Source organism: Musca domestica, unplaced genomic scaffold (assembly GCF_030504385.1).
Source record: "Musca domestica strain aabys unplaced genomic scaffold, Musca_domestica.polishedcontigs.V.1.1 17, whole genome shotgun sequence".
Classification (NCBI taxonomy): domain Eukaryota; kingdom Metazoa; phylum Arthropoda; class Insecta; order Diptera; family Muscidae; genus Musca; species Musca domestica.
This window is the reverse complement of record NW_026712230.1, coordinates 12,155,446-12,182,917: the sequence shown is the minus strand read 5'-3', so window position 1 is coordinate 12,182,917 and position 27,472 is coordinate 12,155,446. Positions and strand designations below refer to the sequence as shown.

The 27,472-nt window shown below is 38.1% G+C and overlaps 1 protein-coding gene across 2 annotated transcripts in view; it reads right to left on the bottom strand.

The window, feature by feature from the left end:
* Positions 1-1,595: 1,595 nt before the first annotated feature.
* The window catches only part of LOC131801657 (putative transcription factor SOX-15), a 77,502-nt gene continuing 51,625 nt past the window's right edge, over positions 1,596-27,472 (bottom strand). For both annotated transcript variants that reach the window (XM_059120548.1, XM_059120547.1), the window contains exons 3-4: positions 7,395-8,377; positions 1,596-3,974 (exon numbers count right to left, since the gene is read on the bottom strand). In XM_059120548.1, coding sequence (XP_058976531.1) covers positions 2,152-3,974; positions 7,395-8,377 — 2,806 coding nt within the window. In that variant the 3' untranslated portion in view covers positions 1,596-2,151. The remainder of the gene's footprint in view (positions 3,975-7,394; positions 8,378-27,472) is intronic.

The window sequence follows — 27,472 nt, the reverse complement described above, 5'->3', positions numbered from 1 at the left end:
GGAACCCAAAACCCTTTTTGGGATTTTGATCTACTAACCGAATACTATCCACTTAGAATTTCCCAACGCATAGTCCCTGCTATGTAAGTACCTTGAAGGTTTCGGAAGAATTTTCGGGGGATATTAAACCTGTTCCTTACTAAGTTTTCAATTGGCTCAACATTTTGTATAGTCCGCATATTGCAATGCCTCTTTATATTCGGCATTTCACTGATTTTGAGTTCACATTGGACGGATTATTGAAAGAAGAGAGTCCACTTTTTGATATAAGCTCCATACAGCCGAGTCGGCCATTTTTGCTTGTTTTGTGTTGGTCCTGGGGTTGGAAAGCTAGATGTCAATTTTAGTCAGGAAATATCACCATTTAACTTTGTATTGTACACTAATTTATTTTTCTTCATATTTCATTCAGAATTCAAAGCAAAAAAACAGTAATAAAATAAACAAGTAAAAAAGCAGTATGTTCGGCCGGGGCGAACTTTGAATACCCTCGACCATTTGGAAATTTTCGAAACAGATAACATTCGCCAAAAATTCTGTTAACATCTTAAAAATACGGAATATAGCCGTTATATTAGGGCCTGTACGACGTGGACCTACATAGGCATTGTTTGCCATTAGCCATTACTATATTCAAATTCGAAACTTAAAATATACGGTGAATAATGTAGGTAAAGTCATCAAATTACGTATATATCGGAGCTATACGAAGACCTGGACCTGTATAGACAATTTTCTGTCACAGGCTGTAGCTTCCATTAATAACTTCAAATACGACATCTCAAACAATTTCGGTGAGTATTGTACCTAAAATCGTCAAAATACCGAATATAGGGAGGTACTGATATATGAGGCCTATACGAAGACCTGGACCTGCATAGACAATTTTCTGTCACAGACTGTAGTTCCCATTACGAACTCCAAATGCGTAATTTGAAACTACTACGGTGAATAATGTACCTAAAATCATAAAAATGCCGAATATAGGGAGGTACCGTTATATGGGGTCTATACGAAGACCTGGTCCTGCATAAACAATTTTCTGTCACAGGCTGTAGCTTTCATTACGAACTTCAAGTACGACATCTCAAACACTTTCGTTGAGTATTGTACGTAAAATCGTCAAAATACCGAATATAAGGAGATACTGATATATGGGACCTATACGAAGATCTGACCCTGCATAGGCAATTTTTGAAAGTATATAAAAATCTGAGCCGATTTCGATGAAATTTGGCAGAGGTATTTTCGAGCTGTATCTCATGTCCGGTATCAAACATCCTTGTTGTGGAGTACATATTACGCATGTGAGGGACTTTAACGCCAAATCGGATGAAGCATATATAGGGCAGCTATAGCTATATCTCAACCGATTTTTTATGTACTTGCTTCTAGACTGAGTTCGATCGGATGTGCCAAAGTTCAGGTCATTTGGACTGATATTGGCCATTTGGTGCACAATAAACTTGAATTCGGATGAAGATATATATGGGAGCTATATCCAAACCTAATCCGATCTCGATAAAGGTATTTTAGGCTGTGTATAATAGCTGGTATCAAATATTATTCTTCTGCAATGTATTTTACGCATTTGAGGGAGTTATTGTTCCGGCATATCTGGGTCAAAAAGTGGATATTGGTGAGAAAGTGAATATTTTTGGTACGGCTTCTTTAAAAAGTCTAGTTTTTCCCACATTCCGTAGAAGGGCTTGACGCACGCAGGATTGACAGCAGCAATTAAATGATTCTGCTTCTTTAAAAGTCTAGTTTATCCCGCATTCCGTTATCCTTCCAATGAGCAAAAAATAAAAATAGTGATTCAAGATATGTTCAATCGATTTTCTTTTATTTACAAAATTCACTTTATATCAAAATAAACAATATTCGTTTACACAATAGATTTTCATTTTTAACAAGATGCAATACTGGGATGGATATCTCATGAACGAGTGGAATGATACAAACAAAACTTGCTACACACATACAAAAAAAAAAGATTACAACTACTATTGATACTAATACAGTATAAATGAATTTATTTTTTATAAATTAAAGAAGAAAAGCAAAAAAAAATGTTTTATATACGATTAAGTTGAATGACGCAGGATGTTGTGGTCCAACGAAATTTGCGGAATAACTCCCCAAATAAAATCAATTACTATAGCAGGTTTTGCGTACACCAGCCAAAATATTACTAATTTCTTCATCACGCCTCGATTCGATAAGCATTTCTCCCACACCCAAAACTGTGCCCGAGTTTGGAACCGTTCCGAAAACTTGCGGATGATGATGGTGATTATGGGCATGGTGATGATGATTGTGCGGATGGCTGGCATAGGAAGACGTTGTTGACGACTGTACAAGGCTGGCGGGCAAGGAAGGCGTTGTTGCGGCACTGGAAGTTGTTTGTGTCATATTGATTCCGCCACCAAGTTGCGAGGGTGAATTGTTACCACTATCCCCGATGTGTGACATTTGTGTCGACAACTGGGGACTGTAATGATTATAATGAAGGTAACTTTGGTTTTGATTGTGAGAGGCGACCTGACCATAAACTCCCCCTGCCAATGAACTCTGCTGCAATGGCAGGGCCAGTTGGAGGGGAAACGATTGCCCAGCCAACGAGTAAGGCAACTGACTATAGTAGCTACCACTGGAGGTAGATACCACCATGGGATTGAAGGTTTCATAGCTGTCGTAATTGTGATTGGTGTCGGGATATTTGGTCTGCTTCAAAGCATTGATACTCTTGAGAGTTTCATCTTCAATATTGCCGGCATTATTTTCACTTGATGCCGAGACGTAATCACTATCGACAAATTGGGATCCATGGGCAGCGGCTGCATGGGCACTGGAGGTATAACGCAAATAATCCTCATAGGTAACATTTGGGCTTACGTTGTAGGCATTGGAGGCTACCAAATAATCTCCGGATGGTGACACACCTGTCTGTGCGAGACGCGTCGAATCTAGCGCCGAAAAATTGATGTCGCTTTGATGCAAATGCTGTGAGCTATAACCCAAATGCATGCCACTGCCACCGGAGGAGTTGGCATGGGCCATTGACGTTGTATGGCTGCTCAAGTGGTGTTTATCCTCATCCAGACTCGATACAGGCGGATAAAACGTACCCTTAACCGAATGGCCATGGTCCAATAGACCACGATTTGTACAGGTCACATACATGCCGCGTCCGGCCACCACTGACATCGATGTGGCACTTAGCGGGTATGTATGGGATGAGATGGATGTTTCAGCGCTGTCTTTACTTTGTTTTTGTGACTCTTTTGAGTGTTTCGTTGAGTTTGTGTTGCTGCCTGTGCGATTTCTGCCCTGGTTCTTTGGCGAACCCGTTAAGGTAGGGTTTCTTGAGCCAATTTTCTTGTAGGTCGCTGAAGAATTAGGCGATGCAGTGCCATTCGACTCCTCAATGGCAAAACTACTTCCCGCCCTCCCTGAACTCAATTCCGCACTTTGTGCCGTCGCTGAGGGGGGTTGACAATTTAAATATTCCCCATTATCAGCTCCACCTCCCGCTCCTCCTCCGCCGCCTGTTAATTCCGGATTACTATAACAATCCAAAGAACTGGGAGAATAGTTCGATCTTAAGGTCTGTTCATAAAGACTGGTGGTGACGGCCCCACTTGTCGGTGGTAATTGTATTTGCGGTGTGGAGTTCCTTTGATTTGAACTCGTTTCATATGTCCCCGAAGACATGGAGTTTGAGGGTGGTGTTGCCGCCGATTTTTGTTGGTTATTCGCGCTTTTATTGGGCGATTGACCCCCATTGGGGTTGGTTCCATTTTGTTCCTTTGCCACGCCATTGGGTTGCAGGGAACGCATTTTTGATTGTTTCCTTCGCCGTGGACGATATTTGTAGTTGGGATGTTCCGTCATATGTATAACCCTGAGACGTTCAGCTTCTTCCACATAGGGTCTACGATCTTGAGGTGTTAGAGATCGCCACTTTTTACCTGAGGAGAAAAAATGAAGAAGAAAATGTAATTAATTTGAATATAAAATAGATGTGTTCGATAACTTATCCAATAAAAATTACTTAACAATTTGGACTGAAAGAATTTTTTTTCTCGCCTACAAAGATTTTGAAAAAAGTTGTTCAGAAAAATTAGATATGAAAAAATAACACTGTGCAACACAATGTGAAAGTAGAGCTAAAACTGGAAGTTACGTGTATTGGCATTTTGAAAGTTTACATAACAAAGTAATCTAAAAAGATTCCTTGGAATGCATACATTTAACGCAAGTTATGGTATTCAACAAATTTACTTGTGTCAAAAAGTCAAAATCTTATTTTAATGTCTGGAATTCAAAATACTCCTTAAAAGAACGACATGAAAGGCTAAATTATTCTTCAATAAATTCCACTACAAGTCAACTAGAAAATGAAATCTCTATTTCCAAATATATCAGGAAAATATTTTCATGATTTCAAATTAATTGTGCACCAAATGGGCAATACAAGGCCGAATTTAAAAGATACAAATGCTTCGGCATATTTAGTCCTTTGAACTTTAAATTATAATTATGATCATAGCGTGTATGATTGAACTCTCCCATAAAAACTTTTAATTGTTATGTGGAGCTCTACTAAATTAGCAAAGTGGTGTAGGGTATCAAAAAGTCGGCCACGCCCGACTTTAAGACTTTCTTTACTGGTTTTTGATTAATTTTTCATCTGTCTTTTAGTAATCAAGTAATCTTTTAGTAATTCATCAAATTTAGTAATATTCAAATCTAATAATATTAGAGTCGCCGCAAATTTTCTTTTCAGTTTCAGATTTCAAGCACTCTCTGTTCACACAATACAAAATTGTATCAAATACAGTTCTATTTAGTACTTTCCGTGCACCTGAAACACACATTTCCAAAACCACATCTTTATCACAAAACTACCGTCAACAGGGAGCCCAATACTAAATTTCAAAATTCTGGCTTTTCCCTGCATCCTAAACCTATCTGTCCTAAATTTATTACCATTTAGTACAGTTTGCACATTTAGTACATATTTTTAAAACCACCTTTATATATCAAACTAAATTTGTAACTACATAAGAAGCTTGAAGTCATGGATAGGCATATTTTGTGACATTTCATAAAGGGATTACAGAGCCGCACTAAAATTCTGCCGTCGTTTTCCATTATAATTTGACATTAATATGCCTAGCCATGGCTTCAAGATTTTTATGTACTTGCACCTTTACTTTCCAACCGTGATTCTCAAATGTCAAGTTTGTAGCTCTATCCGTTCACATACTACCAAATGGATAGAAGTTTAGTAACATTTTGGAACTGTTCGTAGCTAGCTCATTTCGTTTGTCTAATACGAAGTATTTAAATTTTAGAACATTTTAATACTTTTCGTACCATTTTAGTACGTAATTCCAAAAACGTAGCCTTATAACATGTATACGCACCAAGACTGACCCGTATGTAAAATTACAAGATCCTACTTCAGCCGTTTCGTCTGCGCGTTGATTCTCGATCAGTCAGTTATTTCACAACTCTTTTATTAATTTAGATAACAAGCTGAACCCAGTGCGCTTTTATATACAAATATTTTGTGGTTAAAAAAAACAAATTCGTCATCATCGCTACATCGACTCCAAATGTCCTGAAATGGATATGGTCCAAAGAGATCGTTATTTCGATGAGGCACGTTTTGGCCGTATCAAAGGAAATATACCTTCTCTAGCTGGCTGAGGGTATAATAAGCACAAAACAGTAAAACTGGGAGCCAGCAACGCGGATCCGGTCATTTTTCTGCATAAAAATAAATTTTATAATATTTTCTACTTTTCATTTATCTATTAAAAATGATAAAACCAATAAGTAACCAAACATAACCAAGAAACCAAAATCTCCACCACCCATGTTATAAGAAATTTACTTTCTCCGACTAAACAGTACAACGCCAAGTTTTGCATGCATTACGAAGTACATGTCGCCTGGCGTTTTGGGATGGGTCCATACAGTTGGTCTCTAAAGGGTTGATCGCAACTCTCCCTCCATCTCAGGCTTCTGGGACAATCAGTACGGCTAACGTCATTCTGTGGGTAATTATTAGAAACTCAGACCCAGTATGGTAATTTTTAAAATGGTAATGATTTAAAATGGCATTACCTTGAGTTGTAACAGTCTTTATACCCTACAACACTTTGTGTTGGGGGTATTAAAAGTTTGATTGGGCCAAAAATTATGTAACACCACGAAATATCTCACCGACCTGAGTCGATCTAGCTATGTATGTCCGTCCGTCCGTCTGTCCATGTGAATTTGTAATCACTCTACAGGTCGCAATTATGGCCCGATTTTCACGAAATTTAAAATGTAGGTGGGGTTATGGTCAGAATAGAACCCTATCGTTTTTGGAGATAATCGCATATTTAAGGGTTGAAATGGACCAAAAACAGAAAAATTTCCTGATTTTGCACTTGCTCTATAGGTCACAATTATGAACCAATCGACGCGAAAATTTATATGGAGTTACAGTTTAGGAGTGGGCAGTAGCGGGTAAAATAGACCCTAACTTTTATGTAAGAAAATAGGAAAATGTCCACTAAACCGCGAATATTGTCAATCCCAGCCAAATCACAAATACATTAAAAGAGCACTTCTGATCGTTAGAGTGACGCTAATAGCCAAGACATCGGATATATAGCAAAATAGGTACAATATATATGTAAAAGAATTGATCTTATTTATTCTGGTTATAAATCAAGAACCGCTGGGCCGATTTCCACAATTCCGATCAATTCGGAATGGTCTCTTGCCATAAAACGATGAAATATAAGAAAATCGCGGAAAAATATACCAATATATCGCATGCGATTTTTTCAATTTGACTTACAATTTTGAATTGTAAATTTTCTAAAATTTTACACCCCCCAACACTACGTTTTGAGGGTATTATACTCATATCGCAATTATCGTCCGATCCACACGAAATTTTGCATGGGGGTAGGGTCAAAATTAAAGCCTATTGTTCTTAAGATGTGCATTTAGAGGTGCAAATAGACTAAAAAAAATATTTTTTTTTTCTAATTTTTTTAGTCGCCCACAATTGAAAACTAATCGACACTCTGGCGAATATTTACTCCTTATTTGAACTGAACTGTGTAACTGAGCAATAATTTCGTTTTCTCTTGCTTTTTTTTTCATGTATAAAACGAATTAGAATGTGATTCAGTGCAGATTTATAGGTCTAGCTGTTTGCCAAAACACGTAAATAAATTACCACTTACCACTGTGTGGCGAATGAATCTATATCTATGGTCAAAGCCAATATATTCCTAGAGAACACTAAAAATGGGAAGTAGAACGCGTAAACACGCGTATCTAAGATGCATTCTAACAAAATATACAAACATACTTACCCAACATTTTACTCAAATCCGCATTATGCAAATCAGGATTCTCATCGGCCAATTTTTTACGTTCGATTTTGGCCCAGACCATAAACGCATTCATGGGCCTTCGTATTCTAGCTTCTTTGGCACATTTAGACTGATTGTTGGCGACAGCACGAAATTTAACTTCGTTGACTAATTTGTGACGTTGATCCAGATAGCTGGCATTGGCGGCACACAGTTCACCTTTGTAATCATAGGCCCACATGGGGCTATCCATTAAAGTACCGGACATCACACCACCACCGGCGCCGCCGCCGCTAGCACCAAGGCCCACCGATGATGTTGCGACACCCATGTGCCCAGCATAATCCTCGGTATCCGAAGACATTGCAATCGACATCATATTTGGATGCGTTAAATATTTATTGAGCATTGTGGCCGAGGATGCTGCTGAATTCGCATTGGCTAGCATAGAGGGTATGTTGGAACCAATTAAATGCTGAGATGTTTGTTGCTGCTGTTGCTGATGCGGATGGTGTTGTATGTGCTGTGAATGTGTTGTATGTGATCCAGGCGAAGGTGTTGAGGCGACCATATACGAATTGGACATTATTACCGAATTGTGACACTGCGAGGTCAAAGGTAACGACACGGCAACAACACTACTTGGATCTGGCGCATTATGAGGATCACCGTCATAACTGTTGTGGTTGTGCGTAGGTGTAGACCTTGAGGTGGAATGATGATGTACTACCGGTGAGTGGAGGCTAGACGAGGAATGTTCACTGCCATGCCGATATTGGTAGGCAATATCTGTTGTGCTGCTGTTGGGGCCGCTTGCAGCCGCTGTTTCATGTAGCGAACCTAAACGACCGTCGGCAAGAATTGCATTTGCAGTTTGCTCATGAAGTTCAGCGCCATTACCGCTGCCACCGGTCACGGGGTTGTTGCTGCTGCTGTTGTTGTATTCTGGGGTACGATTTATGGGTGAATTGTATTTTTTTGAACTAAAAGTAGAAAAAAGAAGAAAAACGAAAAAAAAAATGTTAAAGAGTTCAGTTCAAAATAAAAAACAAAAGCGAAAAGAACGCTAAGTACAGGAGTTGAAGTTAAGTTAGTCGGTAGATTGCTGACAGTGAGTGCATGAAGAAAGTGTGTTTCTAAGGGGTTTAATATAAATTTAACAAATGTCGCCTGGCCAGACAAAGGAGCAATGTAGAACGTATTTCACGCGACGAACAGGGGCGTAGATAGTAGTGGCAACCCGAACAGGAGGTTAGCAATAAATGACCCATTAAGCAAAAATATTCAATAAAGAAATGTAAGCACTTTTAAAAATATTTGAATAAATCTCTTGGCAGCATAGCAAAATTGTCACAGGTAACAAGAAATTACGCTCTTTAAATTGTTTATAAGTTATCTATCGATTTTACCCTTACATTTTATTGCACACCTATATAAATGTTGTATACTATTATTACGTATATCAAAATTAATTTGTCGGTGAGCTGAGTCGGTCTTGTTATGTATCCGTCCATGTAAATCTTACAAGCCTGTTTGGTACTAATCGGATAATTTTTATGAGACGAAATCGGCCAGGAGCTTTTATCGGATAAATGAGCAAATTTCTATAACTAAACTTGACCATTTTGGAACAACAAAATACTATGGTATCTCGAACAAACATGTCAACACTGTTCCAGTGTTTCCTTTTTCGGAAAGAATAGTAGGAAAATTTTCATCGTTTACAGCAAAAAGTCTTCAAAATCTTTAATTTTGAAGTTTACAGAGGAGGAACCAAAAACTATTTCAATGTCTCCATATGTGAACCCATGGTATAATTATTACAGGTAACAGCAAGTTTCAACTGATTTGACTCTATAGTAGTACTAGTGTCAAAGTCGATATGACGTTTTGTGATTTAATTCCATTTCTTTATATACAATAGGTATACCCTTTTTATACCCTACAACACTATGTGTTGGGGGTATTATAAGTTTGATTGGCCCAAAAATTATGTAACACCTCGAAATATCGGTTTCCCACATAGGAAAGTATATATGGATCATCCTATCTCGCCGAGCTGAGTCGATCTAGCTATGTATGTCCGTCCGTCTGTCCGTCTGTCCGTCTGTCCATGTTAATTTGTAATCACTCTACAGGTCGCAATTATGGTCCGATCTTCACGAAATTTGGAATGGAGATCGGGGTAGGGCCAGAATAGAACCCTATTTCTTTCTGAGATGATCGCCAAATGTTTAGGGGTTGAAATGGACCAAATACTGAAAAAATGTCGGATTTTGCAGTAGCTATACAGGTCGCAATTATAGACAACGCGGAATTTCGCATGTAGCTAGAGTTTAGGGCGGGGAAGAAGCCTACTAATTTGATTGGCCATCGGATAATATTTAGCGGGTAAAATAGATCATATATTTTGTGTTGAAAAAATTCAAAATTTTTCATTAAACCGCGAATATTTTAAATCCCGGCGAAATCACAAAGCCATGACAAGGTTACTTCTGACCTTTACATTGATGTTAACATCCAACAAATCGGATATATAGCAAAATATGTGCGATATATATGTCTATCAAAGAAGATATGATTGAAAGATCTCATATATGTCGAGAACGGCTGAACTGATTAATTCATTATGGCCTCTCGGCAGGAAAGAAAAAACGTCTAAAAAAATCGCATAAAAATATCTTTTTAAAGATAAAAATATTGATTTTGTAAAATTTTCTCATATTTTTTCAATTTTGTCATATTTTTGGCAAATTTTCATTTTGAATTAAACATTTGGTAATATTTTTACAGCTAACAAAACTAAGTGGTTAGGATATCAGGATATCATATACAGATCGCATTTATGGCCCAATCCTTACGAAATTTTGCATGGGGATAGGATGAGGGTCAGAATAGAAGCCTACTCTTTTTGGAGATGATCGCCATATATTTAGGGGTTGAAATGGACCAAAAAACTGCAAAATGGTCGGCAGGTCGTAATTATCGCTAGATCCTCACGCATTGCAAAAACCAAGCAGTTTTGGATAGCCATCCAAAAATATTCAATGTGTGAAATAGTTTGCCAACTTTTGTAGACAAAATACGAAAATGTCCATTCCAGTGACTTTTCGGAGAATTCACAAATTCGTTTAAGAATATAGTCAAATGTCTGTATCTCATATAGATGTGTTTCAGTCAAAAACCAATAATAAATGTTAATCTTTTGCCACTTCTGAGAGATTATAGGTCTTTGGGAAATATTGGTTCCAGATCTAGGAAGACCGTTTACGTGCAACATCTACCAATAAATTGGAAATGAGCAAATTAGTTTAAGTTGCTATTATTCGAAAATTATAGAACGAAACCTGATGGTTTTCTTTTATAATTTGTCACAATATCTTGTGGAATTCTTTCGAGTATCTCGCCTATATAAACTGTATCGTTTATAGTAGTGTTGTAGGGTATTCAACGGTCGGCCCCGCTCGACTGTAGCCTTTGCCTACTTGTTTTGATATAAAATTCCACTGCAGGGCTATATGAACATATTTTTTGCCTAGTAATAGAAAAAAATCGCCGTTGTCCTTAACAAAACGCCAAAGGCGATGGTTCCGTAACTTTTTTGCGGTTAAGGTCGCTGTTCCAACAGCTAACAGGGGAATAATGTGAAAGCATTAAAATTAAATATTTTAAGAAATATTCTTCTGCATTTTCACACTGACACTTATATTACATACAAAAATAAAATTGTTTGTGGTTGTTGTTACGATTGTTGTACAACAATACTTGCTGTTACCTGTAATTTTTCTACCAAGATGTGAACCCTATATTAAATTTCAGAGTTGTATATCTATCCCTTCACCCAATACCAAATTTAATACCATTTAGTAATTTTCGTTCTCAATACATAATTTTAAAATTCAGCTGTTCACAATAAACCAAACTTTCATATTTACAGGGTGAGATAAAAAAACTGCAACAAAGTCAAACGCCATAATTTTTACATTTTTTTTTAATTTAATTGAATGAAAGCAAAAAATGTCGGAAATAGCATCAAATTTTAGAATATGTTTAGATTTGTTCGAATTGGTCACCTTTGGCACGAATTATGGCATGAAACCGTCATACGCTGCCCGAAAGTTGCTCTGCGGTATTTTGGCCCATTCCCGGCGAAGCGCTCGCTTGAGGTGATCGACTCTTTGGTATTTTTTAGTGCCAACCTTGCTTTCCAAAATACTCCAGACACAATATTCCAATGGATTGATATTCGGAGATTTTGGTGGCCATTGGAAATGCAGCGAGGAACCTCATTTTGTAACCATTCTGCGGCAGAAATGTTTGCATACCCAAAGCTTTAAAACTCCCTCCAGAATATTTTCGGGAAAATATTCGGCATTTATTCTGATGCCACGGTCGATTAATACGAGTGGAGAGCGAACATCATCACCATGGCCGGCGCTTGAGTTCTGGTGGCAAGTAAACACGATCATTTTCTTTGTTTACAAGCTGCTGGACAAAGAATGTTTTCTCATCGGAGAAAACCAAATTCGGCAGTTCACCACTTTCAGCCAAGCGAAACAACTCTTTAGCTCTTTTGAGTCTATTTTCTTTCTGTTGCGGTATAAGTTCTTGCATTTTTTGGAATTTCAATGGCTTTACCCTGACCCCATTTTTCAATATTTGCCGAATGGAATATTGCGATATGTTCAGCTCACGAGTCATTTTCGGCCACTGCGACGCGGGTTTCGATGTTGCTGTTTTCTTCCGTCCACTTCCTTGACGTCGGGCTACGTTACCAGTATCACGGTAATGAGCGATGGTACGAGACACAAAAGATTTATTCACATTTAAATGCTGGAGTGCCCTTACGATAGCCACTTGTGGTTTTCACACTATTACGCTTGAATTCCGTCACAAATAACTTTTTTCTGGAAAATTATCATCAAAATGCTTTTAAACGCTTGTGAACTATATAATGAGCTGTCACTGGACGAGTGGTTTGGAAATGACAGCAGTCTGTAGATGGTTGCAGCTTTTTCATTTCACCCTGTATATATAACAAATTTTTGATTCTCATACCAAATTTCAAGTTTTTAACTGTAGAACTTTTCGAATTTCCAAAAACCCCTTGTTACATCTACCCTGCACTCAATCAGCGGCTTTCATTCCAAATGTCAGAATTCTAGCTCTTTCCTTTTATCAAATACAAAGTGTTAAATTCATAGTACCTTTAGTATGTATTTCCAAAAGCCGAGCCTTATCACACGCACCATGCATATAGTTCAAGATTCTAGCTTCAGCTGTTTCGTCTAGCCAATAAATCCCTAATATATGGACATTTCGTCGTATGGGGCATTCAGAGTTAAACTACGTACAAAGAACCCGTGTTGGTGCGTTTGAAAGCTATGTGACCTCAGCTGTGTTATTGTCCCTCCTACTACAAGTGCTTGTAATAAACGACATCCATAAAGTTTGACAGTATTGAGATGCTGTTTCCAAGCAGAGATGAACTAAACTGAGCCAAGCAACCTCTAATCGGTCTGTCGATATATACTGACGGACCAAAGATGAAAAAAGATACCGGAGCCGGAGACTTCCGTGAGCAAATAGGAATCGCCTACTCCTACAAGTAGGATGGAAAATGCAGCGTTTTTCAGGCAGAGATTGTTTAAAACTATGGAAAATGAAATAACTAAATCAATTACTATATATCAATTGCGATGCAGTGCAGAAGTGTAGAACGATTCTGAAAAATCGGCACACGACTCTACCAAGTCATTGTAATATTGAAGGGAATGAGAAGGCCAATGAATTAGCAACGAAGGGCTTGGAGTCTTTGAAGTCACCGACATGTTAAAACCGACATTTTAATAGACGAACAAACCACTGTGCAAGGTATCAAAAGCATCTGGCCAGATAAAGGGTGTCCCAAATAGAACGCCATTTTGAAATTTGGCGCCATTCGAAGTGTTATTGCTTGGCGTTTAAACAGTTCTTATTGTCTGCTAATAGAAGGTATGATGTTAGTAAATATGGAGCGGTACACGAATACCAAAATGGTGAAAGTTTTGCGGCTACAGTTCGCATTTGGGGTTACCATAATGCTATAAAATAGCTAACTGTAAAGAGATGAATTGAAAAAATTTCCCGATACTGGGTCTGTTAGTGATGTAAAAACAACAACGAGACTTCGACCAGTTCGATGTCGCTCATCCACCTTAATTCGATAACGAGCTCGCCGAATTGATATGTCCAAATCCACTATCAAACGAATTTTAACAAAAGATTTGACTCAGGAGCTGAGGCCAGCTGACCATGGACAGCAAAGGGAGTTCGTTAATTGGGCATTGGAGAGACAACATGAAAATACTGATTTTGGCAAAAAAAATCACTTTCAGTTATGAGGCCCTTTTCCATCTTGATGGTTTCGTCAATAAGCAAAATTGTTGCATTTGGGGTGAGGTGTCCCTGTGGGGTGTGGTTTTTGGGCTAGAGGAAAAATTTGACTTTTTTTGTGAAAAGACGAAGGTCAAGCGCAAACAGTCAAGGGTGTTCCGTATCGTGATATGATAATCAGTTTGCTTAGAACTGAAGAAATGAATGTGGAGGGCATGTGGTTTCCACAAGATAGCGACTCGTGTCATAGAGCCAGAGAAACAATTCAATTGCTGCATCAATCATTGTTATTACCCGTGTTGGCGACCAGAATTGGCAGAATTTTCTTTAGGGTTTTCTGAAGCCGAATAAGGTGACGAAAACTCAAGCCTTAAAAAAGGAAATTTAACGCTGCACAATGAAATACAGCAGGATTTATACAAAACAGTCATTGAAAATTTCATTAAAATATCCGTGAGCTGCGATATATTCATAACTTCATTCTGTCTACTTTACTATATCATAAAGTTTCACTATTTGTTGTTAGTTTCTATGTTTTATTTAAAATGTAAAAGTTACGTTATAGTTGGGAAACCCTCTCTTCGCGTAGTCTCCACTAGCATGAACAAATTAACGTTGCGGATAACATTAGGGATATCAACTGGTCAACATTCGGTCTAAAAAATTCCAAATTACGTCTAACGTCAAATACTGCAGGCTGTGTGAGAAAGAGAATGAAACGATCAAACACTTTTTGTGTCACTGTCCTGCTCTATCAAGGAAAACACTATGTGCTGTGGGGGAACTTCCGACTCATGATCTCAGTGTACATTCAGAACCATATATAATTTTGCAAAAAGGCTGTACAGGTTCCGGAGGCGAAGTTATAACACCACTCTATTCGAAGCCGTCCTTCATCCTTTCTACTTCTATACAAAGATTAATCACCTTTCATATATTCCGACTTTAATTTCTCTTTCTTTTTCTCTTTTACAAAGAATGACCACAATGGACCGTAAAGGTCTCCGAGGGAGCTGACCTAACTCAACCTAAAGCCCTAAGACCTGTACTGTGCGAAATATCATCTCGAACACATGCACAAAGTGCTGAAAGCTATTAAGATAGTCAACTTAGACAGTTTATTTCTCTTTACAATTAACATTTGCTAATAAAAAACCAATAAAGAAAGCCTTAAAGTCGGGCGGGGCCGACTTTATGATACCCTACACCACTTTGCTAATTTAGTAGAGGTGCGCATAACAATTAAAAGTTTTTATGGGAGAATTCAATCATACACGCTATGATTATAATTATAATTTTAAGTTCAAAGGACTAAATATGCCGAAGCATTTGTGTCTTTTAAATTCGGACTTGTATTGCCCATTTGGTGCAAAATTAATTTGAAATCGGATAAAGATATATATGGGAGCTATATCCAAATCGGAACCGATCTCGATAAAATTTGGCAAAGATATTTCTGAGCTGTATTTGATATATTTCCCTGAATATCGTTGTTACGGAGTGCAAATATGACAAATCGGATGAACAGTATATATGGGAGCTATAGCTATATCTGAACCGATTTCGATCAAATTTGGCATACTAGCTTCTAGACTCAATTCGGTCGCATGTGCCAAATTCCATCCCATTTGGGCAAATATTAGACGTTTGGTGCACAATAAAATGTAAGTCGGACGAAGTTATATATGGGAGCTATATCCAAATCTGGACCGATCTCGATTAAATTTAGCAAATGTATTTCTGAGCTGTATTTGATATATTTCCCTAAATATTATTGTTACAGAGTGCATATTACGGCTGCGGAGGACAAAAATAACAAATCGGATGAACAATATATATAGGAGCTATAGCTATATCAGAACCGATTTCGATCAAATTTGCCATACTTATTTTCAGGTCCAATCTGATCGTACGTGCAAAATTCCATACTATTCGGACTGATATTACACGTTTGGTGTACAATAAAAGGCAAATCGGACGAAGATATATATGGGAGCTATATTTAAATTTTGACGATTATCTCCAATTTCAATAGGGTTCGTCCTTGGGCCAAACAAATGATTTGTGCAAAATTTCATCTGGATAGGGCAATAAATGAGAACTGTACTTTGTTTACAAAAATACACGGACAGACGGACGGACGGACATTCATAAATCGACTCAGAATGTGATTCTATGCAGGTCATCAGAAGGAACTATGGGAACAAACAAATGCACAAACACATAATACCCTGACCACCTTGTGGTGTAGGGTATAAAAACTCCACAAATATGCAAATTATCACTATACATTGACTGGTGTCTCCCATCAGAGAAATTCTGTCAAAAAAAAAAACCTACGCCAATGCTATGGAAAAAAGTTGGTAGTAGGTAAAAAAAAGTACACACAGAAGAAAGAATCTAAAAACCGTGGCAACTGACGACAGTTAACGATTTATAGGTTCACTAAATATATGTATTTAAAGTAGACATATTGACAGTTTATCCTTAAATATTGAAATTGAACGAGAAAAATTCCCCCCGAACACAGCCAACCAACCAGCCAGCCAGCCAGCCAGCGATCCAGGGCAGACATACAATGCAAAAGGTACCCCATGCCAGAAAGCCACAAAAAACCAAAGCAAATTCAAGTGTCGTGCTTTAACTGGGCTCTTTTGGTCACCCAGACCACAACCGCCGCCACCACCGTCATCACCGGTTGGCGGCGGCAGCAGCAGCTTCACTCCAAGTACTGGCAAAACGTTTAAGTTTAAACAGAACTGCATCACTTTTCCATTGTACTGTGGTGGCTACTGCTTGGTATTTGTTGGTAAGCCATGGGTTCACGTTTTTGTTGCTTTTGTTGTTATTACTGGTGTTCCTTAGTTTTACAACAAAACTACTTTTGTTGACTGTTTTGATTGCCCAGTTTAAGAGAAAAGCCTCAAATATCCATTCATTGTCGTTGTTGTTGTTGCTGGCCATTTTGTTCTTGTTGTGCTGCTAACCAACCATCCAACCAACCAACCAGCCAGCCAGCCACCAGCCGGCCAGTCAGCTAACCAAAATATATATTACCCAGCTCAATGAAAAATTCGCTTAACATCGGTTTTCGGTAGACATACTCGTAAATGTAAATTGGGCGCGTGCAGCTATTGTCATCATCAAAGCGGATACCGCAACGGTATTTGCCGATCGACACATACTTCTCTAAACTAAACTCCTTTAGGTTTGAAAAAAAAACCCGAGGACGGACATGCAACGAGTCGAATGGCTGTGGATGGGGACAGACAAGCGGATAAACGGATCTACGGTGGAAATGAAAGAAATATATAGCAGCCAATGATAAGAGGATGTGTTCTGTTCGTATGCAGAATGGGTGACACTGAGAAACAGCGAAATAAGAAAGACTATTTAGCTCAAGCTGAATTGAAGTGTAGTCTATTCAGTTTAAGATGAATAAAATTTTTCCTAGGTGTACAAAATACTTTGTACATACTTTTGAGTGCGGTTGATGCGCTGGGATATTCTAAAATTATACAATTCCCAGCCGCCATAAAATATCACATGTGAAAAATTCGGTGATCTTGTGAGCTGACGCATACGATAATGCGTGAGGTTATGACCCACACGCACAGATATCGATGCGCTCAGTAGATGTACAAGACCACTTGAATGAGATATCGAGCAGCCCTGCAATGTTCTCGATTCCATATTAGAATAGATAAGAACAATTGTGTGGCTGCGACTAGGTTAAGTTAGATTAGTTTCAGTAGGACGTAAGGAACATATTTTAAAAATAAAATCAGAATTGAATCAACAACCAAACCATTCGGTCGTATTCTTTTCTCATTCATTGGTCCTTCGAAAAATAAAGAATCGACGACCTTAAATAAAATTGGTTTGAGTCAAAAGAACCAAAAAAGAAGTAGCTATTCTTCAAAAAAGAGGAGAACAGCTACAAAATAAAAGTCTGCTGAGACATTTTAAAAAATAGTCGAAGAGATTAAAGTATATGAAAAAGCCATAGTGCAAAAATAAAAAAGTCATAGAGGCAGAATTTAATATATACATATTACAAAAAAGACCCAAAGGGCAAAAATTACAAAACTCGTCACAGGGGCAAACCCAAAAAAAAGCAACTTAAAAAAAGAGATAAGAGGACAACAAAGTCCCAAATAAAGAAAAAACATACAATTTTAAAAAGAGGACATTAAAAGTCCCAACTGAACAAATCAAAAAATTGAAAAAAGCCAAGAAGGCAATATAAAAAAGTTTTGAAAAGAGGACACATAGTCCCATCTAAAGCATTTAAATTAAAAATGAATAAAGAAATTGAAGAAGATATTAGCACTTTGGCAGATTATTTCCAGTTATTAACGTCGACGTCAGCTTTAGAAAAGGTGAAACACGCCGCGGCATGGAAGGTACTGGTAGAAAATACATATTACCAGTTACGACGGTACTTGAGGGTACACCAAAAATATCTTCCAACCCATATGAAGACAGTACCCTGTGATGTGGATATGTGTATGTTATCGGCAATGAAGCTTTTAGCAATGATGAAGAAATCGAAGATTCGATGAAACCTTCATTACGATGGATACTCTCGCTGAAATGTGAATATTTAACTTGGGAAGAGCAAGGGGAAGAAAACAGAGAACTTAACTATGTAGAAACAAAGGAAGATTACGACAGAGAATTAGAAGATGGTTTACACGAACAAATGCAAGCCTATGAAAACAATTTACAATCTCTGCAGGGACAAACAATTGAATTGCGTTCTCAATTAATAATCGAAGTGGAAAAATGTGAATCGATACTGAGAAATGCAAAGGCCCACAAAAAATATCTGCTCGAGAAATCTGAAGAAATCCTGCGGGCCAAAGATGAGAAATTCCACATTTTGAGGAAGGGAAAGAAGAAGAAGAAAATTCCGCCCTGACCAATGAAGAACCCGAAAAACATAATGATATTGGAGAAAAGGAAAAAGGAATAAAGACGCTAAGCTCAGAATGTCCCATCATTTCCAACAAATATGGGAAAGGATTAATCGAAGAAGTGGGAAAAGACAAACACAGTTCTCTGGTTCCAGTTCCTGAAAGATATTGCCTTAGAGAAATCAATACCAAACCTCCAATGGCCGTGAAAACAGAAGAAGACATAGCAGAGCGTACCATGGAGCCAATGGCATTCCTTTCCGACGTGAATGATGGCGGTCTGCATCGATGTACTATTAATGCGGTATGGAGAATGAAGCCGGCAGATAAAAGTGGTGACATTGGCAAGAAGGACTGGACGAATGGAAGCAGTTACTTAATTGAATATTTAGATTGTTTGAGCATATATAATTAGTTTCCTTTTCATATTTTTATTAACATACACATTTATGCCGCCCGGGAGAATGTACAAAATACTTTGTACATACTTTTGAGTGCGATTGATGCGCTGGGAAAATCTAGCAATAAACAATAAATATTCTAAAATTATATATTTCCCAGCCGCCATAAAATTTCATATGTGAATAATTCGGTGATCTTGTGAGCTGACGCATACGATAATGCGCGAGGTTATGACCCACACGCACAGATATCGTAAGGAACATATTTTAAAAATAAAATCAGAATAGAATCAACAAACAAACCATTCGGTCGTATTCTTTTCTCATTCACTAGGGGAAAACTCTATTCAGCTTAAGCTGAATATAATTTTTCCCAGAAGAAAACTGTATTCATCTCAAGCTGAATAAAAGTTATCCTATAGAAAACTCCATTCAACTCAAGCTGAATTAAAGTTTTACTATGGAAAAACTGTAATCACTTTGGGCTTAAGCTGATTTAAAGTTTTCCTATAGAAAAGTACATCCAGTTCAAGCAGAATTGAAGTTTTCCCATGGTTTAACTCTACTCTTATCAAGCTGAAATGTTGTGGTGTAGAAAACACTATACATGTTGAGCTATATACTTTCTTACGAATTGTTTCGCTAAGTGCATTTTGAATTAATACAGGGAGGGTGCTGCCTCGGTTGCCCCGAGCATCAACATGCTTGGTTGCAGAAATCAAAAGCATTTGAATAGCCGGCATCCACAGTACCACTGGCAGCGGTGGCGGCGGCATCAACATTTATGCGACACATCTTCTTCTTATTCTTCTCGTTTGGCCTTAGCCTACGCTGGCTGCAGCTTCTTCTTCTTCCTCTTTGGCTTTTGCGACACATTTCGTAGTAAATACGGCCTTCTTGGAATTTGCCAAAATAAAATGTATTCGCAATTCCAAATCTGCAAATACCCGATCGAATACGCCAATGTGACTGTCGGAGCGAATTCATAGCACCGAAAATGTGAAATGCGAAATGTGATGATGACACTCGGCCACTAAGGCGGCTAGCCGTTTGTCCCACATGGCTAATACGGTATTTATGGGATAGTTTTGGTTGTGACAGACACAACGATTGGCATTCCCGTTGGTATGTCCTTTCAACACATTTTTCTTTTTGAAGAATTCGCCAGATTGGGAATAAGACAGAGAAACTGTGCCATTTGTTGGCGTGGTCAATGCTGTCGTTCGGCTGCTGCATTGAAAATCTATTACAAAATATGAAACTAGGACTCGTCTTAGAATTGACACATTGCCTTTGGGGATATTCGGCTATTGTTTGCGTGGTGTCTTTGTTTTGAAGAAGCTGTCATTTCTTTGTTGTAGCATTTCCATAGATATTCGCTAACTGTAATGTCAGGCCAAAAGGAATTCTCAGGGCAAGCGAAGAATGAGTCCAAATCTTGTCTGACTCAAAAGGATGTGAGCCACAGTTTGATAATTTATTGAGGATTTTGTGACATTTTATTGGAAGGGTTAAGCTTGATTTGTGGAAGCTGTATTTTTAATACGAATACAGTGGTTTGCCGGACATAGATATTAGCTTCGATGAACAGAAAAGCTTAATATATTTATTTTAAGATTTCTTTAGGAAAGATTAAATTCGTTTTAATAGGAAATAGAGTTTTCCACAGGAAAACTTCAATTCAGATTGAGCTGAATAGGGTTTTCCACAGGAAAACTTCAATTCAGATTAAGCTGAATAGAGTTTTCCATAGGAGAACTTTCAATTCAGTTTGATCCGAAAAGAGTTTACCATAGAAAGCGTTCATTTCAGCTTGAGCTAAATAGAGTTTACGATAGGAAAATTTGTAATCACTGTTTTCTCCACTGAATTACATATGCCTAAGAATAAACTTATTTTTCGGCAAGCCCTTAGCTCCAGTATAGTTTGGCATAAGGCAGTTCTGCACAAAATGAAAACAACACTAACAACAAAAGTAGAACCGACAAAAAGTGACAGTGTCACAGCATAACCGTAGCAAAATGTTCTTTTGTTGGTGTTGTTCACCACATTATGCTGCAAATATATGCGAGTATGTGGTGGTACCGTGACGACATTGCCGGCAGTTATTCCAAAATGTTCTGCAATGCCAATGGGCTCCTTATTTGAAAACTCTTTTCTGGGGTACCTTGTGTCTGATTTAAAATAGGGCAACGAGCTACCGTGCATAATGTGACATACACACATATCATATCTGCTATGCATTGAGGAACGGCAAACACATAAATGTCCTCAACAAACTACAGTGTGGATAGCAAACATAAGGTTAAGCAAGTAAGCAAAGGCTATCGACGTGCGGGGCCGACCATGTGATACCCAACAACACTACAACATGTTGGAAGCTCCCTTAGGCCCAAATCTATTTTAGAAGATTTCGTTTTTGAAATAATGTCATAGAGCCCTGCCCTGATATTACCCTTAGGTTTTTGACCCGAGCAATTTGCCCAATATTTAAACACTCCATCGTGTTTTTATACCCTCCACCATACATAGTATGTAGGGTATATTAAGTTCGTCATTCCGTTTGTAACTCATCGAAATAATCATTTCATCATCATCAATCAATCAAGATCATCAATAATCAAGACGATTTAGCCATGTCCGTCCGTCTGTGCGTCTGTTGTAATCACGCTACAGTCAAAACGAATTAAGATAGGAAGCTAAAATTTTACACAGATCCCTCTTTTGTCTGCAGGCAGGTCAAGTTCAAAGATGTGAACACTTTACCCCCTGACAGGGATTTCTCTATATAGGTCCATGATATCGTATATTCCCCATATAACGCTACCCCCCGATATTCGGTATTTTGATTATTTTAACCACATTTTCTAATGGAATGGTCTGAAAATCCTTATGAGTACTTTATCCCTTGAAAAAGAATTATCTATATAGGTCTACGATATCGTATAGCCCCCATATAACGATACCCTCCGATATTCGTTATTTTGATTATATTAGCCATATTTTTCAACGGAATTGTCTGACAATCCACACAAGGAGTACCTTGCAGGTACTTTATCCCTTGGAAGAGAATTATCTATATTGGTCCACGATATCGTATAGCCCCCATATAACGGTACCCCCCATATTCGGTGTTTTGATGATTTAACCCACATTTTTCAACGGCATTGTCTGAAAATCCACACAAGGAGTACCTTGTGGGTACTTTATACCTCGGAAGAGAATTATTTATATAGGTCCACGATATCGTATAGCCCCCATATAACGGTACCCCCGATATTCGGTGTTTTGATGATTTTAGCCATATTTTCCTATGGTATTGTCTGAAAATCCACACAAGGAGTTCTTTGTGAGCCCTTTAACCCCTGAAAAGTAATTGTCTATATAGCTCCACAATATCGTATCTCCCCCCATAAATCACCTTCCGATATTAGATATTTTGTAGATTTTAACAGAATTTTTAATGGATTTTATTTTTTGAAAAATTTCTAGTTCGTTCCAAATAGTGGAGGGTATTCAAAGTTTGGCCCGGCCGAACTTACTGCTTTTTAACTTGTTATGTATTCAAATCAATTTCACACTAAAGTTGTTTTCCATTTTACACCTAAATATAATTAAATAATTCTTAATTCTTCCCTGTCCTTAACTCTCTTTTCATGCAAAATTCCGTGCGTCTCGTACCATCGCTCGTTACCGTGACACTGGCGATACTCTCCGCTCATATTAGCCCGACCTCAAGGAAGTGGACGGAAGAAAACAGCAACATCAGCAGAAATGGTTCGAAAAGTAAAGAAGCGACTTGATCGAAACCCATATATTGTAATTTTCCATTCGGCAAATATAAAAAAATGAGTTCGAGGTAAAGCCATTGAAAAGTGCAAGTACTTACACTGCAACAGAAACAGCAAGAAAATATACCGAAAAGAGCTAAAGAGTTGCTTCGGTTGGCCGAAAGTGGTGAACTGCCGAATGTGTATTTTTTTTTTCGATGAGAAAACACTCGTTGTCCAGCAGTTTGTAAACAAACAAAATGATCGTGTTTATTTGCCAAAGAGGTCAGCTGAAAATGTGCACCCTCGGTTGGTCACAAGAACTCAAGGGGCGGCCATGGTGATGGTGTGGCCGCCATAACCGACGATGGTCATTCTCCGCTCATATTAATCGACCGTGGCATCAGAATAAATGCCGAATATTATCGCGTATATTATCGGAGGATATATTAAAGCTTTGGGCACGCAAACATTTTGGCCGCAGACCTTGGATATTCCAACAGGACTCAGCACCATCGAACTCAGCACCCGCCACCCAAGAATGGTTACAAAATGAGGTTCCTCGCTTCATTTCCAGCGCATAATGGCCATCAAAATCTCCGGATACCAATCCGTTGGACCATTGTGTCTGGAGTATTTTGGAAAGCAAGGTTGGCACTGAAAAATACCAAAGTGTCGATCACCTCAAGCAAGCGCTTCGCCGGGAATGGGCCAAAATACCGCAGAGCAAAATTCGGGCAGCGTGTGACGGTTTCATTGGCCGTTTGAAGGTCATAATTAGTGTCAAAGGTGACCAATTCGAACAAATCTAAACTTATTCTAACATTTGATGATATATCCCATATTTTTGCTTTTATTCAATAAAATTTAAAAAAATAAATTATGACGTTTAACTTTGTTGCATTTTTTCATCTCACCTTATATATAACAGATCAGAGGTGGGATCATGTTTACTATGCAGTTAAAATTTATAAAAGATAAGTTATGCATAGCTAAGAAGGGTTATTTGAAATGTACATACCTTTAGTTAATTGTACCACGAGGAAAACTTTAATTCGGCACAGTTAAATATGGAGTTCTATAGGAAACTTCAAATCAGCCCTTCTGAGTTAGGGCTTTTCTTTTTAATAGGAAAGCTTCTTACTCATCCTTATACAATTTTTCAGCAGTATATAACTTTGAATACATAAACATTCTTATTTAAACTCAACCATACATTAAAATGTTTATGGCTATACACATGTGGGTAGGTAGGTACGCGGCAACTGAATATTTCAAACGTCCACACATTCGAATGCATGGATTATGGATCAGCGATTACTTCAAGGAGACCTTGCTTTTCCCCATGGCCTCATACCACATGGAGAAACACCAAACAGTAGTGAGTTGCAGTGGATGCTTCAAAATTCTCAAACAAAATTTGGAGACAAACCGACAACCGACAAAGTCGCGTACTCAGCGCTCATAACATTGGTTGATGTTGCCTCTTGTCGTTGCCACAAACATTTGGCTAGCACACTCATGGAGCAATACGGGTACAACAAACCACACAGAGCATGCATGTAAGCAACAACAAAGCAAAGACAATCAAATCAAGTCGAACAAAGTCGATATATTTTCTGAGCTGTAAAATGTCAACATCTTTAAGAAATGTTGCATATTCGAAAATCTGGTCCAGCAGTCGTCGGCGGCGGCAACATGTTACTACCGTGGCTGTGTGTGTTGTTGCTATTTTGGCGACTTTTTAATATACAACAGCACCACACCAAAAATATTGCCTTAACTAGCCTCCTTGTCCGCCTGTCTGCCAATTGACCGACCGCCTTGTTTATTCTATGCCTCTAGTTTCGAGCTATGGATAGTTTTTAAGCAGTAGTGTGTGTAGAGTGTGCTCGTGTTTTTGTTTAATATAAAACTCTTTTTCGGCCAATGGGGAATTAGAGGTTTTGGAAATCCTATATATATTCATTCAAATGAATATTAAAACCGAAATTTTTGTTAAATAATTCAAAGCCATATCAAGAACATGTTAAATCTTTTGTAGACCTCAGCAAGGCACTTGATTGATTACAATTTTCAGTAATGTTTTGAAATCTTAACAAGAAAATTCGGGTAAAATATTCATATCTCTGAAAGCGATGAACCGTATACAATATTTTAAACTTTAACAAAATCAGAAAATGAAAACCTTATTCGAATGGTCGATTCAAATCTATAAAAATTCCAAATCGATAAATGACCCTTGCAATAATTCAATTTCTGTCCGGGAATGTATGTTATACATATCGACCAATTTTTTAAATTCTGAAATATTGTAAACACAAGTTCCGCCACCGGAACTAGAACGCACTACGAACTACAAAAACAAGTTTTTTTAAAAACCACCGAATATCGGGTGGTACCGTTATATGAGGGCTTTACAAAAACGTTGACCTATGCAGGGTGAGATGAAAAAACTGCAACCAACAATAGACTGGTGTCATTTCTAAGCAGCGTTCGAAAATAAACAGTACACTAACATAGTGTACTGTACCGGTACAGTATCACTAAAAAAATTTTTAGCGGTAGTGTTCCGGTACACTACCACTAAAAAATATTTTAGTGATACTGTTTCGGAACACAACGATGACCGTAGTGTACCGCAGTCGGAGCGCTAAAAAATCGTAGTGTACCGCAGTCGGAACACTAAAAAATCGTAGTGTACCGGAGTCGGAGCACTAAAAAAACGTAGTGTTCCGCAATTGGAGCATTAAAAAATCGTAGTGTAGCACATGTACCACATTAAAAAAAAATCGAAATCATAAAACTGATTTTAAACACTCAGCCATACACTGTAAAATATTTACTTTTTTACACCAACACTCATTCATTTTTCGGTACCACAAAATAGCAGGTAAATGATTTGCATAATAACCCATTACAATGCAACCACTGAAATAACCTTTTTCGCGGAAAATTCCAATTTTCAATGGTTAAATACAAATTATTATGACTTCAGATTTGGTCCTTTTTTATTCTTTCTACCTATTCCCATATTTTTCTACTTTCTTCAATCTTGCAACCAATCTAAACATACATGACAAATAAAATAAATCCAGCTTTTATTTTCATAATATTGAATTATTCTAGTAATTTTTGCATTTAATTATAATTTTTCTCACAAATCGTAAACAACACATATGTGGTACACTACCGATACATTATTTTTTTAATGTTCCGCCATGCGGTACACTACGATTTTGTAGTGCTCCGACCGCGGAACACTACGATTTCGTAGTGCTCCGACTGCGGAACACTACGTTTTTTAGTGCTCCGACTGCGGTACAGTACGATTCTTGTTGTGCTCCGGTACAGTATCACTAAAATATTTTTTAATGGTTGTGCTCCGGTACGGTACATTATCTTAGTGTACCACTCCACCTCGGAACGGTACAGAACACTACGGTACAGTACCATACTGTTTATTTTCGAACGCTGTTTCTAAGCCACTCGTCCGACATCTGTTAAAATTACTTGTTATATTATTTATAAGCGTACAAGAGCATTTTTGTGAGAATTTTCCAGAAAAAAGTTATCCGTAATAAAATTCAAGCGTGATAGTGTGATTTCTTTATATTTGGCTGGAAAACCACAACTGGGTATCGTTAGAGCACTCCACCATTTAAATGTGAATAAATCTTTTGTGTCTCGTACCATCGCTCGTTAATATTAACTGGTACTAGTAGCGTAGCTCGACGTCAAGGAAGTGGACGGAAGAAAACAGCAACATCAGCAGAAATGGTTCGAAAAGTAAAGAAGCGTCTTGATTGAAACCGCGTCGCAGTGGCCGAAAAATGGATCGTGAACTGAACATATCGCAATACAGGGTTGCCCATATTCGACGGACCCATCTGACAACGCCATAACTTTTGACAGAGATGTCACATCGCTTAATGACATACCACGTTTGAAGCGTCAGTCCAAGCAGATTTTTACCATGAACCAATACACGCCACGCGAGCGCTCTGATATAGTTGAAATTTACAAGAAGTCAATTGTGAAAACTCAACGTGCTTTTAAAACATTAAAAAATGTGAGAAGTGCGCCTTCTAAGAACACCATTAAGCGTTTATACGAAAAATTTTCGACTGGTAAGGCTCTTTCTAATCCGAAGAGGCCATATAAAAGTCGACCAAGGCGATCGGCCGAAAATATCGCTGCCGTACGTGCCAGTGTTGAGAGGTCCCCAAGAACACCCCAAAAACGCCATTCTCAGCAGTTGGGCATGGCTCGGTCCACTTTACAACGATTATTCGCATTGATTTGCATTTGTTCCCGTACAAAATTCAATTGACGCAAAGAATGTTGCCTGCGGACAAGCCTCGTGGATTGTAATGGGCCCAAAGGGCCCAAAGGTTCGTCAAATATGGTCAACCCTTATTTAATTCGGCAAATATTACAAAATGAAACAGCAAGAAAATAGACTCAAAAGAGCTAGTTTGGCCGAAAGTGGTGAACTGCCGAACTTGGTTTTCTTCAATGAGAAAACATTTATTGTCCAGCAGTTTGTAAACAAACAAAACGATCGTCTCAAAGAGGTCAGTTGAAAATCTGCACCTTCGGTTCGCCACCAG